This window comes from Bombus vancouverensis, chromosome 3, assembly GCF_051014615.1.
Source record: "Bombus vancouverensis nearcticus chromosome 3, iyBomVanc1_principal, whole genome shotgun sequence".
Taxonomy (NCBI): Eukaryota; Metazoa; Arthropoda; class Insecta; order Hymenoptera; family Apidae; genus Bombus; species Bombus vancouverensis.
This window is the reverse complement of record NC_134913.1, coordinates 14,236,655-14,256,676: the sequence shown is the minus strand read 5'-3', so window position 1 is coordinate 14,256,676 and position 20,022 is coordinate 14,236,655. Positions and strand designations below refer to the sequence as shown.

The 20,022-nt window shown below is 27.6% G+C and overlaps 2 protein-coding genes across 5 annotated transcripts; one reads left to right on the top strand and one right to left on the bottom strand.

Annotated features, from left to right (window-relative positions):
- The first annotated feature begins 622 nt into the window (after window positions 1-622).
- Window positions 623-9,097, top strand: LOC117153998 (protein SPT2 homolog). 3 transcript variants are annotated; one of them, XM_033328601.2, is made up of 8 exons: window positions 623-872; window positions 954-1,100; window positions 1,168-1,297; window positions 4,876-5,033; window positions 6,382-7,348; window positions 7,752-7,973; window positions 8,064-8,145; window positions 8,959-9,097. In XM_033328601.2, exons 1-8 carry the CDS (start codon window positions 819-821, stop codon window positions 8,963-8,965), a joined length of 1,767 nt encoding a protein of 588 aa, XP_033184492.2. In that variant the 5' UTR covers window positions 623-818; the 3' UTR covers window positions 8,966-9,097. The 3 variants fall into 3 exon arrangements, with proteins under 3 accessions (XP_033184492.2, XP_076473465.1, XP_076473466.1); XM_076617350.1 differs by lacking the exons at window positions 623-872; window positions 954-1,100 and adding an exon at window positions 4,233-4,401 and having other exon boundaries at window positions 1,169-1,297; XM_076617351.1 differs by lacking the exons at window positions 623-872; window positions 954-1,100; window positions 1,168-1,297 and adding exons at window positions 2,903-2,966; window positions 4,233-4,401.
- Window positions 9,098-9,112: 15 nt separating this feature from the next.
- On the bottom strand, window positions 9,113-19,141 carry REPTOR (repressed by TOR). 2 transcript variants are annotated; one of them, XR_004463691.2, is made up of 7 exons: window positions 18,586-19,141; window positions 17,836-18,484; window positions 17,008-17,421; window positions 16,403-16,900; window positions 16,101-16,223; window positions 15,604-15,836; window positions 9,113-9,207 (listed from the first exon to the last, which is right to left on the bottom strand). XR_004463691.2 is itself a non-coding variant. In XM_033328600.2 (6 exons), the coding sequence occupies exons 2-6, from the start codon at window positions 18,470-18,472 to the stop codon at window positions 15,742-15,744; spliced, it is 1,767 nt and encodes a 588-aa protein (XP_033184491.1). In that variant the 5' UTR covers window positions 18,473-18,484; window positions 18,586-19,141; the 3' UTR covers window positions 15,336-15,741. The 2 variants fall into 2 exon arrangements, 1 of the variants encoding a protein (XP_033184491.1); XM_033328600.2 differs by lacking the exon at window positions 9,113-9,207 and having other exon boundaries at window positions 15,336-15,836.
- Window positions 19,142-20,022: the final 881 nt, after the last annotated feature.

Genomic DNA, 20,022 nt, shown 5'->3' with positions numbered 1-20,022 from the left:
TTTTTAAATAGAACCATATATTTATTAATCGATATTTTGGAGGGCATGAAAAACAATTTCAACGACCTGAATAACTATACTGTTTCCATCATTTAATCTTGAAATATTTGTGTCTGAAGTGCACATATGTAATATTTAATTGTGTTCAATCGACGGGTGATAAAATTAAAAAATCCAAATTTTTCGGTTTCGAAACAAAATTTTTTAACTTTTGAAGGCCCAAATGAAAGTTTATGACGTAAGAAATTAATTGAGAATAGTTTCATCCAAATGTTCTCCCGGATTTTTTAGTTATAAACAAGTTTAAAAAATTGACTCACTCGCGGGCTAAGAAACACTATAACCGTCTACCGGTGAAACGGTGGAACTAATCTCCTTATGAAGAAATTTAAAAAATCAAATTTTTCAGTCTATGAGGCGAATTTTTGAACTGTTCAGGAATTAAATTTAAGCTCTATTTCTCAAAAATCATCTTTGTATAACATTATTCCGGTTTGGACCATAATAAATTAATTACATACAATTAGTAAATATTTACAATGTCCTATTTTGGGCATGGTGGCGCCACCTCTGCTCTACTCATTTCTGCTTACAAACAAATTTAGTTCATCTTAGGTCTTAGCATTTATTCGAAGATCTACTTTTCTAATAAACGTTCGAAAATATTTATTTGGTAATTTATAGGTGCGGTGTAAGTAACTCGATTGACAGTTTGTAAAAATCGAACAATAAATTTTGTTAGCTATAATCAAATAATGAACCTGAAAGAAATGTTATGATATCTATAATTTAGTATATTCTTCCATTTCATCGTTAAAATGGATTTTGGTACTTTATTAAGTGTGGCCCAGAAAAATGAAAATAATAAGCAGGTTATTATATTTTCTCCTTTTAATCTTTCTTTAACTTTGAAAATTTATTATTTCAATAAAATTATATGCTGTTTATTATAGTCAATTGCTTGTTACCAAACAAAATTTTCTCCACCAAAAAAACCAACGAAGCAGAGTAAATCACTTTCGGACAATATAAAAAAATTTTTAGCTCGTAAGGAAGAAGAAGAACGCCAGAAAGCATTAGAAGAAAAGAAAAAAAGAGAGGTATATTGGATTTTTATATATAATGTTAATTTTATAATGTTTTATTACTATTTTTTTTGTTATCTAGAATTTATTAGCGCTTCGTGATCATAAAGCCCAAAGTCGAATAAATAAACATTTGAAAGTATGTAAAGCTGCAAATAAATCCGTATTGCCAGATGCAATTGACAATGAGAACACAGCTGTTACAATGGCAGGTATGCGAAATGTTATTATATAAGTAAAATAACATATACTTTAACATGTTAAAAATTAATATTGTTAGAACCAAATTTAAAAAAGTAAATATATTAACATTTAAATCTGTTTTTGAAACTATTACGGAGTTTTGGAAACTTTCTAATTTGTATCTGGTCTTTAGAACACATAATTCATACAACTTCAAAGAAAGTATGAGATTTAATATGTTATTTAATTATTGAGGTACATAATATTAACTTCTAATACAATTATTTATTATGTTGCATTGTCATATTTTGTGTTTAACATAATATAGTATGAATATCAATTTAGGTATAATAATGGTAGTATCTTTTTTACTGTCAGCTAACAGAAAGTAAAAAAATTAGTGTTTATATATTATATATTTAATTTGTCACACTTTTATTTAATGTGAATATCATTGTATCATAGTTATAAATAATTTATTGCATAAAGTGTAAATAATTTACTTATTATACAGGTAGGAATTTATATCTTCAATGTTTTCTTTTCTTTTATTGTAATTGTCATTATAAAGTTATTAGTATCTTTATATATAATAGATTTGTTCTATAAATGCTATAAACTAGAGAGGTATATAGCGTATTGTATAGGTTCGGCAGAAACAAAATAATGCAATCCTATGTATGATCAATGATCTACATATTAATGAGTATTCGGAAGTATCAGTCTTTATTCATAATGGGCAGTATTTTTGCCCACAGGTAATTGAATATGAATATATGCAATCATCGCAACATTCTTACTTTTCCACTGTCCAACAGGGCAATGGGATTTTGTGGATTTACATGGCAGTTCAGGTCAGAATAACTACAGTTCTAGAGGGTCACTATAGGGTAATAACTATAGTCTGGGGGGCACAGACTCTAAATTGATTATATTATTTTTGCTCAAGTGTTTTATGTGATAGTATACTATAAGTATAATAAAAAACTGTTATATAATATAGCTCATTTAAAATTTTATTAAAAAATTGTAATATAATTATGAAATATAAAGGGAACAGTAGAAGACTTGTGATTAATATGCTATAAGGCAAAAAAAAAGTAGGTTGACAATCAATACAATCATGAGTTGGACTTAAATAAAAAAAGTCGTTTCCACATTAGAAGAATATGCTTAGGATCTGTTGATTAGACATGTTTCACTCCTCTCTCTCTCTCTCTGAGTAATATGAGCCCTTAAACTCTTAAACCCTTCTTTTAGCATCATGTATGTACAAAGTGCTCCATGCAATGGTTTCAGATCATACTTCCATTATCAATGCAGTTAGAGAAAAATCTTATAAGTAGAAGTTAGTGGTTCAGAGAGTTTTACATTCATAAGATCATACTTCTTTATTAGTGCAATGGCACATATACATTCCACAATCCTATTATCTTCTTAAATCGAAATGTATATTGGTTTTTACATGGGTTGAATTTTCTCGTTATTCTACTTAAAAAGTATTAAGGTAATATAGTTGAAATTTGAGTGGTTTAAAAGATATCTTAACTTTAATTTTGTAGAACTTATCATATGAAAAACAAGAAAAGACGTAACGTACTACTCTTGTGTTTACCTTAGGCGTGCAGTAGCATGTGTTGAGGCACGAGACGGACACTTGGAACATTTTCTTTAATCATCCATAACTCGAAAGCTAAGGTATGCAGGATATATGTTCTTATGACGTTTTTTATTTTAACGTCTAGATTAGCCCTTTGAAGTATGGACATGCATTTATGAATTACCCTATATCAGTTTATATATAAGTACATATGAAAATTTTAAGTTAAAATGTTTAATAAGTTCTAGTTATTCAGCAAGAAAAATGAAATTTTATTAATATATGTGTTAAATAACATAATACACTATATACAGTATATCAATTAAATTTAATTTATAATTTCCTTATTTATTACTTCATTTTTCATTGTCTATGGAATAAGAGTACATATGAGACAAAATTTCAATAAAATCCAATGTTTGGATCTATTGGTATGAGTTTTCTTGACTCAACCACCGTACTTCGCGTTCCATACTCTGAGGGTTAATAATTGATGCAGCGAAAGAGAGGTCTTACTCCATTTCTTTTTTTTTTCCTTTCTTGAATAAATGAAATTGCCGCCAAGATGAATTGAATAAACTAATTCGAAATAAACAAGCGGCTCATTGGAAATTTTTCAAGAGAAATATCCAAGTATAACTGGAGCCATTGTTTATGAATCAATTGTAAGTCTTGGTTATAATCTTGTTCGTCTCTCAGAAAGAAACTAGCCTGTTTCCAAAAATAATCGTTCATCAATTGAAGTTGCTGGTGGTAATACATCAAAGCTAGTTCACTCATGGAGTTTCAACTTAGAATTAGGATTCAGGGGTCAATTAGAAGGTTTAGAACACTGAAATTCTGTTAGTCAGTGAGTCTCAATCACAGGATTCAATTCTGTTCCAATGTGATCAGATTATCCTTCATAGTAGTCAGTGTGTTATGCAATATCCAAACTTTGTGTCCCTTACACATCTGTAAACACTTCTTATGCACATATCAAACATAATATTTTGACCTACCAGGGATAGGTCTAGTATTAAATCTTAATTGCACATGTCAAAAATAATAACATGTGCATATCATATCTATAATACAAATTTTGGTGGTTAAGAAATAGGCATTAAAAAATAAATAAAACATATAATCTCACAAATCATCATAAACACAATTTCTTTGCTTATATGTATGGTCATTCTATGTGCATACAATATAAAAATGTGAAAAATCTTATAATTTTTATATTATATCAAGAATTATATATTTTTTGTTTATCTATAGTTCGTAATTCACAGATTGTATAAACCTATATTAAAATGTGTGATATTAAACTTATATTAAAACTGATATTGTGTATACAGGATATGTCATTTTAATCTTTCCAGACAAATATCTCGAAAGATATGGAAGATGGAGATAAATGTTTCTAATGAAAGTTGCAGCGTATCAAGGAAGACAGATAAAAAATGATTCATGCCAATAACTGCAGTAGTTTCGAAGAAAATAGCTTGTTGGACTTTATGTACCTCATTCTCTATGTATATTATATTAAAAGTATTTGTATATGCTATTATGTTACACTATGTTATGTATATATACTGATTTTAAATATTTATTTATACAGCTCATTTCTTCGCTTCAAAACAAGTTTTACATTTCAGCCATTTTTCTAAACTTGATAGTTTCCATATTGATCTACAGAATATATTTCCAACCTGTAACTTTAGAAGCTGTTTTTAATTCTTCATTATAGATGATTTCCAATGAAAAAAGCACATAGTCAAATAGTTTTTTAAGAATAAACTTCCGTGTAAGTTTCGCAATAATTAGTATATATCGGTTGGTTCTGTTTCTTTATCATTGTGCCAAATACATTGAAAATGAGTAATATTGTAAGGAAAATTGAAAAAAAAAGAACAAATTGAATATTTCGTAAAATATAACTAGACGGATAACATTGAAAACTTTGTATGTATAGTTAGTGTTAAACATTAAATATTAAATGTAGGTATATTTATCTGTTCATAGGTCCTTCACAACCTGATGAAGACGACTATGGATATGTTTCGCAGGAAGCGTCTGCATTTTATAATCAGTTAATGAGTAAATACAACAATACAACTTCACAAAAACCAGTTTTCGATGACTGCAGAAAAAGGACAATAAAAGATATAGCATCTACAAAGGTATGAAAGAGCATATATTTTATAGCTTTTGTAGCTTTCTTTAGATTATATTACATTTTTTATACGGAGGGGGAAATGATCAAGGTCACAGTGTTTTGATGATTCTTACACAAATCATTTGTGTATATGTATATGTCGGAGATGAAAGAACACCGGAGCCTTTGGAATTTTGGATAATCCCGCAACATTGTAATCTAAAGTCTACTATAGCTGTAATTAAACAATTGTAGTTATTCAATCCGATCGTAATTGTTCGCGAGTTATGATAATGAGCTTGGGCTCGAGGCGACAGCCAGTCGCCGAACGTAGCCCAAGCTCATGATGATGAGGATGAACGCTTTGTCTAACAAAGGTATGGAGTAATTCTATAGCTCTCCTTAAAAGAAATATTCGTGGCGGCACGCGATAGTAAACATTCCAACGGTTTCTGTCCCGTGGCTCGCCACACGCAGACCCTATTCTTCGAGCAAGATGATTGCCAGATGTCGATGCGTCTCCGCAGTACATGTTCAGCTAGCCTGAGGGCCCGTCATAAATCTTAGGGTTTAGTTGACTAAAGTCCTTCAAACAAACAGTCTTTGTCCCAGCTACGGGAAGATAGGAGAGACCCATTTTCCAATGAACGGCGTCTCCCACTAGCAACTTTCCCTCGAGGGCGGCTAGCATCCTTTTCTAACCACCGATATGGAGATTGACCAATTAGCAGCAACGCCAAATTCCCTCACCTTCTGAACGAAGGCTATCCTCGACGAATCTGATGACATCGTGTCCTCAGACACACCCCATCATAGCTTTCCTCTGCAGCATCATTGCGACGGAGAGTCATTCTCTCGTGAGGTCGTATTAGCGAGTTACTTAGTGTCTGTACGCTCGGTGGATATTCCACGTTTTCGCAAAGAGTCCGACTTAGATTTTTGTGAGTACGTTCATCTATCATCCCGTTGACCACGGATTTGTTATTGAACCTAGGACCAACAACACTAGGATCGCGAGTGTCCAACCGCCGCGGTTGTTTGTCTAGTCGGTAGTATCCATACTCGTATTAACAGACCGTACCTTCGTTATAACCCAACGATGGCCAATTCCAATGAAGATTTATCAAGCGCCCACAACCCTATTCCTGACGCTTATCCGACATATATATATTGTGTATAATGAATACATGAAGTTGAATAGAAAATTTAAGATAACCGGGAACCAGCTTTTTATAAAAAATCTATGGCCACCATGAAAAATTGTATTTATACACTGTAATATAATTTCTTTTTCTTTTATTACTGTAACTAATAACTATGATTTAACTAAAATATTTATTAATCGCGTTATTAAATATTAATTATAATTCCAGGATAGAGTAAAACTAGCTTTAAAACAGCAAGAAGTGGAAGAAGCTTTAGGACACCGTCGGAAAAGAAAACATCCCGTAAAAGAGGCAGAATTAGAGGTAGAGGAAAACACTGAAAAAGAGACTAAAGATGATAAAAAGGAAAAAGATGAGAAACCAAAAGCCAAGAGGAAACCTATGCCACCACCAATTGATTTTACTGAATTACTAAAAATTGCTGAAAAGAAACAACATGAACCAATCATTATCGAAGCTAAACCAAAAAGTGACGAACCAGAAAGATTATTGACGAAAAAACAAATGAAAGAATATGCAAAAGAAAAAGAATGGCGAGAACGAAAAGAACAACGAAATAAACTTGGCAATATGAATAATAAAGAGGGAAATGTTACGACATCTAATAAACTAAATAAAACACAAGATTGTCGTAATAATGCCAGTTCTTCTAACAAAATATCAAAAGTATCTGAAAAATTAACCACAGTATCTTCAATTTCGAATAAAACTCCTTCCAAAGCAACAGGATTACAATCATCAACTTCTAAAAAAGGAGGTGTTGAGAAACCTAATCTCAATAAAGTTACTCCAAACAGGTCCAACATTTCAAAAACATCTGAGAGAGACATACTCTCTGAGGAAAGAAAAAGGTTGGAAACAGAGAGAAAAAAATTAGAAGAAATGCGACAAGCAATTGAAGAAGAAAAAAAGAAATTAAGATTAAACAAAACTCAGATTGAAGATATGAAAAATCCGAAAATTGAGAAGTCAGTATCAAAAATGAAAGTAGAGAAACAAGAATTATCGAAAAACATACATAAAGAATCTCCAGCAATTAGCGTAACAAAGTGTCGTATACCAAAAGCAATGAATGATAAAATAAAACAATTTCCACCAGCAGACATGAAGTCAATCAAATCTAAACAAATGCTTCATTTAAAGGAACAGAGGAAATTACTGGTTAACCATAAACGTAAGAAAATTTATATTTTTACTTTATTAATTGTATGTCAGAGAAAATAATTATTGTGGAAGGATAAACCTTAATAATCAAAACTTTCTACATATTTCATATTTAGTTTCATTAAATTCATATTTAGAAAAATTTTAAGGCCATTATTTTTAAGTTTTACATTTTGCGACAGTCGTATTGTAGAAAAGTTCTTAAATATAAAATCAGTAACGCTAAGATTTTGTAGCAGTATAACAATGTATATTTTAATTGCTTGATTTAAGTCAATAATTCCTCGGTTTTCTCAATTTTGATGTACTAGTAACTATATGGGAAGTCTAAATCGTTAGATTTAGGAACTGGATAAGAAAAACAAGACAATAACTTACATATATATCTAATAAATATATACTTAAATGTGCAGGTCGTATAAGAGACGAGGATGATGAAGAGGAATATGACTCTGAGCTTGAAGATTTTATTGACGATGATGTAGAAGAAGGAAATGAAGATTATAGTAAATATATAAGCGAAATATTCGGTTATGATAAAAATAAATATAAATATGTAGATAATGACGATGACACAGCTATGGAAAGCAGTTTTGCACAACAGCTCAAGGAGGAATATGTATCTACTAAAATAGGTATTGCTAAAAAATTTTTTATACTGTTTCGCGGATCTTTCTATTTTTATAATTATCTACAGGAATAATTAAATAATTTGATATTTTTAGGTATTATGGAAGATTTAGAAGACATGCGTATGGAAGCTTTGGAAAAAAAAAGGAAAGCCCTCTTTAAAAAAAAATTTAAGAAGTAATTATAAAATTGTTTACAAATTTCTATAAAATTCTATTTAATAAACTATTACATGCTTATATGAATCCAAATCTACTAAAATTTTCACATCCTAAGAAATTAATTTTTATTCATTCTATCATCCATATTGAATCTTTTCAAACATAAACAGAATTAAGTATCACTTCAATTTCTACAATTATTGGTACAGTAGAACTTTGTTTATTCGGATCTCATTTATACGAGTACGTTATTGTTTAGCGTCAATTAGATGAAGTTATAACTGAACCTCCATTAATTGAATTACTGTCCAGCATACTTTCAGTTATACAAAAGCGTGTCCTGAAATCATACACGTTCGGTATGAACTGACTGTTTATGATACACGATTGAATGTTTGGATCGAAATTGTTGCTCAATCTCACTTATCCAATCGTCGGTTCTTATTATCGAAACTCATAAGAACAGCTGGTAAAGATGGCTAGTGAACTGTTATCCTTAGAATTCGTTAGTTAACTGAAGGGCCTTGTCCCGCAACATATTCGGATAAACGAAGTTATCCTGTGATATATGAATAACGGGAGAAATAATTGTTTATGACAAAGAGAGATAAACAAATTATTTCTTTCTGTATTTAAAATATATAGATAAATCGTCCAAAATAATAAAACTTTGTGCATGTTAATGATTTCTTTCTCATAACGTTAAAGAGCTTATTTATGTTAAAATTATCACAACATGGACAAATTTTTAAATAATGTAAAATTATTATTATTATTGTTGCTGTTGTTACTTACAATACTTTTACCGTCATTATTATTTATTTCCCAGGATATGATATGCCAGTTTTATAATTATAAATCGTAAGTAATAGGTAAAAACACAGGTACAAACACATTTCTAAGGCATACATACATTACATATTCATATATATATATAATGTATAATGTACTTGAATAAAGTATAAAATAACATGTTTATTTACCTAATTATGAAAAATATAGTTCATATCTTAAATATAACACACTCCAGCATACAGTATCAAATATTTATTTATATTCAGCTTTTTGTAAATGTTTCCTGCAAAAAGATATTTAATTACGTTTTAATGATATATACGGAAAACAATATTATACAAATATGAATAATATGAAAAGAGTTGTAAAACAATATTAATAATATATTAATACATTAATTATATATTTATTATTTCCATTTTATATTTTATTAAAAGAAAACATTATATGTTTTAATTACTTGATTTATACTAATATTATATGCTATATATCATGTAACAAAATAAATATATCATTTAAAATATTATGCTTATATTTAATGATTTATATTTAGGTAGATAAAATTATAGCTAAATGTTCATAAGAATCACATTTCTAGAAGCTAAATTCCAATTTCCTTATGTAATTTCTTAGATTCGTTGTATTTCGAATATGGTTTCTATTATCCGTATGAATGAAAAGTTAAACTATTTCTCAATGGGTTACATTGACAATGTTTATCTTTTATTATTTTATACAATCAAATCTTCGTTTTCTTCCTTATCATCTGTCACCACTTTAAAGAATTATCTCCCTATAGCATATTATTTTGCAAATTCAGATAATTAACTTTCTTTAACTTGACCATATGTTCATTGCATTTAATGTGAAAAAAGGTGAAAAGAATTTAAGGTGAAAAGAAAAAATGTTCAGTATTTTTAATTTAGTTATTATATAAATAATGCTACGTAAGTAACTATATTTGTATCAATATAATAACGGAGTTCGTAAAAATCCAAATTCAACGGAATATTTTCTCCTGTAAATGGCCTTAAATACCATCATTTAAAAAATTCATATTACTAAAGATCATACTACGTTCAAACATTTAAAACAAAATAGGTACGAGGGGATACAGACAAAGGTATTTACACATCAGCAGTTTTTCTTGACATTTAAATACATATCTCTGATCGTAAATTCAAGTATGAGAAATTATTATTGCAGGAATAAAATGCACAGTTTTGTCAGTAAAATATCTCATTCAAAAACTTTTTAATATTTGCAAATACTCATTGTACTATGTATGTATATGTATATGTATGTATATATATATATATACATACATATATGTACATATTTATAACAAAACACGCAAGTTTTATAGATCTATTTTTCTCATACAAACGCGATTTCTATTGTTTAATATTATTAAACAATTAACATATTCTATATGGTTTTATATTTATCTGTACAAACAAAAGTAATAAAAATATGAAATTCTATCAAAAGAAAGAGGTACAAGTAACTATTCAATTTTATTCCGCAAAAGATATCATTTTGGAAAATGATTTGTTCAAAACATTTGCTTGTTTAAAATAGACACTTTTCTTTCGATAATATTAATTTCTCTTTTAGAAGCATTTAAAATGGCTATGTTGCCACATCTAAATTGGGTTATTACCAAAATACAGGACGCTATGTAATATATTATAATATTATCACCGAGTATGAATACTTCATATAAAAATAAATTGAAAATGGTCAATATTTTTTTTTAACGAAGCTTCATTTTCTAAGGAGAAGTAAGTATTTACGAAACAAATATATATATATATATATATATATATATATATATATATATATATATATTGCATATTTACCGGATATATATATATATATATATATTTGCATATTTACCGGATATATATATATATATATATATATATATAAATATGCAAATTCTACTTTCTCGAAAACGAAATCTAATTAAAAGATCAGAAATCAAATCTATAATTCCGCTTTTCATTTCAATTTATTCTTTTATAAGATATCGTACTCTGTTAGTTAGTAACATATTTTGTGGCATGCCATCGGAGATTGATCATCAGAGCCAGTAGTAAAATATTTTCTAATTAATTAAGTGTAAATCGGTAGAGTCGGGTTGCTTGAGAGTGTTCCCCTAAGTACAGGTGGTCAACTCCATCCACGATCCGACCACGAGAGCAATAGGTAGTAGAGGCATGATTAACAATTACGTAGCTAATGGTCACTATCTCATTGCATAAAACATTAAATTTCTATTGTGTTGCATTAATAAGAAAAAAAGATAATGATATACAAAAGTACAAAAGATATTGCTGAGACGTTTTTTTAACAAATTTACAAACTTCAAAAGAGTTGTAAAAGAGACTATATGAAAAATTGTTAGTGCGATTACTTATGTAAAATACTATTTGTGTGTACATATATAATAAATTGTGTGTAATATCTCGTTCTATTTCTAAAAAAAATTGTTTCAGTTTTAACATATACAATACATTCAAGTGTACCTTAATATATAAGAATTTTAGATATAAAAAGATATCTTTCACCTCTTATAAGAATAATTATTACTCAGATGAATTTATCACTTATTTATATGTATAAATTTATGAGCGTTATTTCTGCCCCTTTTAAATTTGTAGATACCATTAAAAAACATGTATGTAATTAGAAAAAAGAAAAGGAGATATTAATCCAATGAAAAAGACATTTGTATTATAATAAAATAAAAATTAGAAGTTTCATTCGTGATGTTGAATAAATAATAAATAAATATTACTGAAATAGTGACTCATTGCTTGGTATATATATATATATATATATGTGTATATATACGAATGAAACAACGATATTTAGGCAGTTATTTTACGGTGTGGTGACTGCTTTTCGTTTTATCTTATTAGTACAAACGAAATCATTATCGGAGTCACTACTGTAAACTTTTGCACGGTTGTAAGGCTTGAGATACCGAAGTTACTGATATATAATATTGGAGGATTAATCTATGGATATACTGCGCTCAAACGTTAATCAATATTTAATGTAAAAGTCCTTACTTCGAATTTAATTTTCTCTATGCATAAATTATAACGAAAATAGATTATATATGTAAACAGAATATTTATAAAAAAATTATAGTGTTAATGCGAGTAACTAAAGCGTCAGTGTGAATAGGCACTTTATCAGAAAATAAATATCTCATAAGCCGCGTTACGTTCTTAACTAAAAGTGTTACTTAATCTTAGAAATAATAACTTTAACATTAAATATATTGCAAACTATTAGCCGTCTGAAACTATATATATGTATATATATATATATATCAATATTTCCAGTATCACAAATCCTATCACAATGTAAAACTTCATTCGAAAGTCAGCCTGAACATTTCTGAATCTTCCTTTCTAAAAAATTTGATTGCTTACTCGAATCAACGTTAAATAGTGAAGATACATCTTAAATTAACAAATACATTTGATATTTCTCCACTATTTTAAATTAAATATCTTTTTTTCAGGCATCTTTTCGCAAATATAAGAACAATGAAAATTTTTTGAATTCTGATTAAACTACATATCTTCCAACCAAATAAATTAAATCTTAACAGTGAGATATATTTTATAACACTTAAAACGCTTAAAACATGCTAATTACCCTTCTACCACTTGCTTCATCCAATTAGAATCATATCAATATGTAACTACTTGTAACAATGTTGATTAATTTAATTATATAAAAGTCATAAAAATATATATTTGAAAGCACTTTTCAGTACTTTCAATATTAACTGAACCACAGAGAGTATTTTATAAATTATAATTATAAATTAAAACAAAAAAATCGTATTAATAGCAAAAAAAACAAGTTATATAATTATTTAGAAAACTATTCATTACAAACTTTAACATTAATTAAATAAAATCATAAAAAATATGTATTTGTTAATATTAAATCACAACTAATTTTAATGCGTATATAGCATAACTAATTTATCTGAGAACATTGTAACAATTTGTAAGCAACTGGTGCAAAAGCTATTTGATATGAGAAGATATATTCTCTGTAGCTGAAACAATTTTTTTTAAGAACCTAAAAAGATTTCAATTTAATTTTGTTAAACAAAATAACCTATACTTTAGTAATTGTGATATATAGTAGCATCTATCCAAATACGGACAACAATACGCATACATATAGTTATTGAACATAATGAACATAATTAAAGTAAATAATTCAATATATATCTAGAATGTGATTAAGAAAGTTTGAATTTATTCAAAGGCTCATTGTTTATATGCATCTGAGTTTTTGAAGTCTAACTTGTAATCTTTTGTGACGTTGAATATTATTATTTCATCTTCAAATTTATTTCAAATTAGTGCTATCATATTATAGATAAGACTATATAATTTATAAAATTTTTATAAACTTTTGGGGTTTGTTTCAAACATGCTCCTATAAGAAAATCTATCGTCATCACTTAATATGCTTTTTTTATGTTATATTATTTTAAGATGATAAATGTACATTTATATTACTCACAAAACATTCCAATGTTCCCAAATAAATCACGCATATCTTTGTGGTGTGAGCGCGTGCGCATATGGAGATATGATATATACAGGATATAAGTTAAAACATAAAAGACAGTTCAGATATAGATCCTGCTCTTCAAAATAATGAAATTAGTTCAAATAAACGCACGTACCATTTAAGCTTTTCAAATTACAAATTGCTTTATCCTTAAAAAAATAATATCTATCTATTGTTTTCACATCAAATTTAAAATAAATATGTTGCACCTCGATGTAGTATCCACCTTATAGATGCTAATTGTAGGTTTTCATATTCTGTCAACTTTTCTTGTCATGCTATATTCAATTAGCTTATTAAATTTGGAAGTATTTTTAGAACAGTTATGAAGATTACACATATTGAAATTGAACATTATTTGTAAATTTTCACTTCATATGTTTTAGCGCAGTACTATTTGTAACTTAAAAACAGTATCAAATCAAATAAGTCTGTGTGAATTTATTTTATTATTGTAATGTACCGAATTAATTTTGAAACGATTTCGTGGTGTATATATTTAAAAATATATAAAAACATTAAAACAGTATTTTAAAGGTATAACAATATTTCTTTATACATATTGTACTATGTATAATATTCACACGTATTTAGAAACTATGAAAAAACTATGAAACAAAATTATGTTAAGTAATATATTATAAATACAGTTATAAATATACTATGTATATATATCATGTTGTGGAAGCTTGTTAGATATAATAGACTATTTTTTATGTTTTACATGTTATGAAAATATAGTATTTAATTGTAAGTGCAAAATAACATCCAGAAGAAAAGATATAAATCTGTTAGTGAAAATTTAAAAAATATTTACAAATAACAATCTATATAACTATTTAAAAATTAACATTGCCTTGATTTCTTGTCATATCAATATTATATCTTGTTCATTATTATACCAGAGGCTAAATATATTGATCAAAGAGGTAATTTCATTGCAAAACCAAAACGCGAAAGAAGCATATTGTTACATAAAGATGAAAGCGAAATTTTGTTTATAAATTCACTGTGACAATTACCTACAACTCATGATTTTTCACGATTTATCAGTAAATTTGACTTCTAGTATAGTTAAAAATTTCGTTTTGTTTATTATTTAAAACCAAAAAAGACAAAACTTTACTTGTTATATAATATTTCATCATAAATCCTAAATGATGCTTCATTTCTTGATAAAATTAATATATTTTTTCATTTGTTTGGGAAGTAATAGTATCATCATTTTCCTTGTGATCTTAACAAATGTTTCATGTATCATAAAAAAGTTCTATGTACAAGATAACAAGTATGTATATATACATATACTAAAAAAAATTGACTCAAATTCGCAATATTATTCCAGATTAAAACATAAGAAAGATTTACATCACAAAATAGAAATTAGGGAATATGTAATATACAATTTAATTGCTAATTTATTAGTGAATACTTTCTTTCCATCATGTAAAGAAAAACAGAAAAAAATCCAAGTTCCTTCTCAAATTTAAAATGATTTACGATTATTATTTTACAATGACTATATGGAATAATACTGCGATATTCAGCACTTTGTTTTTTACTTCATATGCACATACGCGTATACACACGCACACATACAAAACATATATAAAGATATATACACATAATAAAAGAGGAAAAAGCAGAGATAGGAAATAGGAATGCAGTGTTTAGCGAGAGAGAATCGATGGTACATTTCAAATTGTTCAATTTGAACCAACATTCTAGAAAGTTAAAAGCTTTTGTACTGCTTTGATATGGACTATATATATTCCACTAAAAACTCATTGATAATTATTTAACAAAATTATCACAGATTTAATCAAAAACTAATAGCGTGTGCAACGTATACAACTTTATATAAAAGAAATGTGTAACCAAAATCTGTACTCTTGGTAAATAGTGTCACAAAATAATACTCTATTACACAAAATACAAATGTATCCTATGTTAAAATTATTCGCAACCAATGCTATAAAACACTGACAATAATCATCTATTGTTTGTTAACTGATTGTAAATAATAAAACTATATTTAAAATCAAATTATCAATATTCTTACTTTCCATTTTTGGTTTTCGATTTCCATGAGAAGCATTCAATTCATGATTTACGATGAATTTATGTTTTATACACATCGTTTCCTTCTCGCATATTTTATGCGCACGTATGAACATTTTTAGCAAATAACTGTCGTGTATTAGAAGTCATCGATACCACCATCAGGGACACCAGAACGTACTTTATCCAATACTTTATTAACAAATTCGGTTGAATGATTTGCTATTCGTATTTCTGTAACAAAAAAATAAAGAACATGAAACAGATATCCATCCTTCCTGGAACTGTTGATAACATTCAAATCACACAATTTAAGTAATGAAATAATTTTAAAACTTATTTAAGAAAACGTTAATTTAAAATAAACAAATAATTTATAGTGTAGAACTTTACAGAAGTATCTAACAAATTAATTAATATAATCCCATAATTTTTTGTAAATTGTTTTTACCATACTATTTCATATATTTATATAAAAATTTTCAAAGTACTACTAACTGGTAGCTAATTTACAGTATTTTTCCATTTGACGTGTCAACTCTTCTTGATTTTCGGGATTAGGTTCTGTTAATTTTGCAGCGAGCGTTTGCTTAGCCTGGCATATACCTTGAATTAAACGTTCTGCAACAATAATTATTGACATATTAAATTAGCTTTTCTACTCTTAAAAAGTTTATCAAAAAGAAAAAATTTGCTAAAATTTCCAAATATGTTAAGATTATTGATAATAAAATAAAAAAAAATTTGGATTTCAAGAAAATATATTTGGTTACATATGACTACAATTACAAGTACTCAACTGTGTTCCTGTTCTAATCCATGTAATTTTATTTTATTTGCTTCATGTTGAGCTTTCTTCTTTAAACGGCATGCTCTTGAAGCAAGTTTATTCTTTTCCTTGCGCGTTTTGGGTCTTGCTGTAAATGGTAACTCAGAAACTGGTGTCATATCATTAATAATACGAGATAATTTATCCAATTCACGACCAATACTATATAATTTTCGTGGATTTGGAGTAAGATCATTTCCATCACCTTTTCGAGCTTTTCCACTGTGTTTAATTCCACGAAGCGCACAATGAGGACTAAAAACAGGATCTGTGGCTTCATTTAAAATATGTGGATCTTCAAGACGTGCTCTTGCCACAAGCCTTTGTCCTTTTGGCCCTTTTGCTTGAACATTATATTGCCAAAAATATCGTTCTTTCTTACTATGTTTACTATCTCGATTTGAATCTATACTACCACCTCCTACTCTACTTCCAGTGTTTTGATCTTCACCATCGCTACCACCGGTATCTACAAATAATTACTTTTAGTTTCAGATATACATGAAAATACGTTATATTAAGAGTTTTTAATTAGAACATTAAAAGTGATGTTATCATTCATAAACATTAAAGTACCATTATCACTACTGTAATCATCATAGTGATCACTGTCATCATCACTATCTTCATAACCTTCATCATGGCTAAGAGGATCAATATGATAGAGTGGATCTGGACTAAGTGCACCTCCAGTACTTAAACTACTTGTTGAGCCAGCTTCAACAACACCAAGGCTACCAGTACTTAATAAATGTGGACGTGGTTCTCTACGAGCCCAAATTTGGTCTAACGCCATTGTCCGGGTTGGTGCAGACATGGATAGTCTAGAAACTTTAGACTTATTACTCGTGCACTCAACATCCATCTGACCATGAGTGGAATTATCAAAAGAATTATCACAACGTCTCATTAACAATTCATGAAGAGCAGACTGCCCATTAGGTTTGTTTGTAGGATGTAGAGATGTTGAGGAACTTGCAGTTGAACTACCTTTAAAACAATTATTTAAAACATTACTTTTATCTTGAGAATATTTTGTTTATTTTAACATATAGATATGAAAATAATATATATATATATATATATATATATATATATATCTTGAAAACAGTTTTTTAAATCATTAATATAGTTTTAAAATGTTTAGAATGTTTTTAATACATTAGAATACATTATTTTTCATTGTGTACATATAGTACATTAAATATGTATAATAATGCCTTGCACTTTAAATTTTATATATATTTTTACTATAAAACATATATTGCAAGTGATATTGTTAGTTTCAACATATTTTAGATTCATATAAAAAAATAATTTTTTGTACAGAATTTGTTAATAACAAGATTTTTACGAAAAGTATAAAATTAAGATAGATATAAAAAATATAAGTTATATATAAACCTGCAATATTACTAGTTCCTGGACTTGGAAAAGCATTGGGGCTAATTGTTTCCAAATTGTCAGCAACATTGATATTTATGTTCAAATTGAGTCCATGTGTATTTAAATATGTAGGGCAAATATTACGATATGTTGATCCAGATTGCGGGAAACTACTTGGAGCAAATACAACATTGTTATCATTAAACAATGGACCAACTGATTGAGCTACATTAACATCCATTTTAAATGGTTGAACTCTTTCTTCTGGTAAAAGTAAATCATCAAAATTTAAATCACCAAGGAGAGTATCGTCATTTGCATTTAATTCAGCAAGCGTAGGTCCTTGTATAAGATCTGCTTTATCTACTTGTAATATGTCATCATCTTCCCATTTCTCCGTTTTAAAAAAATCATCTAACTGTTCGGAATCTACTTTAAATGGCGATTCTATGTGATCAGATCTATTGGGCCATATTGATGTCAATGGAGATGGTGAAAATTGTTCATATACACCCCGAGCACTTCTGTGTCCTCCTGGTATAGGTACTGATGCTGAGGAAGGACCCATTTCTTGATTTGGTTCTTGTTTTATTATTCCATCCATTGAGCTAGTTTTAATCTCCGAAAATAGTTCAATATATCCAGATTCTCCCATCAATACATAAATCTTAAAATCAATTAAATTAAAAACTGAAACTTTGCTGAGTTATATATTTACATTAAAAAAATGATTTAAATTATATATAATGTATAGTAAAAAGATCTTACCAGTTTGTTTTTTTTCTAAATATTGAACTCTATATATTTTACAATATAAATTCTTAATTTTAAATTTTCAAACGAAAATAAAATATATCCGATGGTTAAGTTCAAATCTAAAGACAAAAATAAATTAGGTATCCGTATATGTTTACAGATTCCCTTTATAGTTTACATAAATATTGCTGTCTAATACGAGGATTCAATTGGTTTGCATATTCCGTAATATTGTTAATTAGTAACAATTCTCAATCTGCACAATTACATAGTATACATATTCACCACCCTCAAATGGAACGACCATGACTTTCGTCAGCAAATATTTTTCCTAGCCAACAACATTGACTCAAAAAGTTTTCTGATCTTGGTGCCTGTAGTAAATTCAACCTTCTTCCAGGTTTAGCAAAAAATATTACAAACAAAGATATATATTGCTGTTTACTCTTGCACTACTCTCTTCAGTTACGCACCGAAAATTCATACAATCCAATCGTAAAATACAGTTTGTTATTGTTTTGCCACAAGATTTCGAGTCAGTATCACTGATATTAACATAAATAGGGAACGATCACATGACAAAAGTCGAGTATTCAGCCAATGAAAACATTTCACCAATCGCGAATAAACCTTTAAGTTGTCAATCATATATGATTTGCAAATATAATGCTGATTAGAATACTATCAAATAAAACATTAACTAAATCATAAATCTAGAAAAATATATTTAATGTTATAAAATTGCTAACAAATATAAAAAGAAGGGCGACGCTTATTTTTGTACAAGTTAATATCCAATAGTGAAAAACAATATTTACTAAAGACAGTAAAGGAAGCAATAATGATCAAAATCAGAATAAAAAAGTTGTTTGTCGCGCATAACCTTTTAAAATAATATGGCTAAATAAAAATTATAGTAAAACTTCAGGATGCATGATATAAAAAGCATAACAGAAGTAGAAATGAATATATTTTGTAAAATTTATATTAGTTTGGATACATATATATATATATATATATATAATATATATATATATATCTAATATATATATATATATATATATATATATATATATATATATTAGAATGTTAAATTATGTTTGAAATATTTGTAAAACATTTTTATTGTTAAATTACATATGTACATATATTATAAGAGGCACCACAAACATACATATCTATATATATCGCTTGAATCATTCTTTTAGATATTTATAAGAAGAGAATATGTTAATCTCAGTGAAGTATAATTCAATATTTTTCTAATAATTGCTTACTTTTCACATATTAAAGCTTTTATGTATTAAAAATGCTATAAACTTTCATGAATTTTAATTTAGAAGAAATATGCATATACATATATAAATTATATATATAAAAAAAATATGAGAATGTTTGTTAAAATAAATAATATAAAATTCTTCATAATGTCATATATGAAGTAAATAA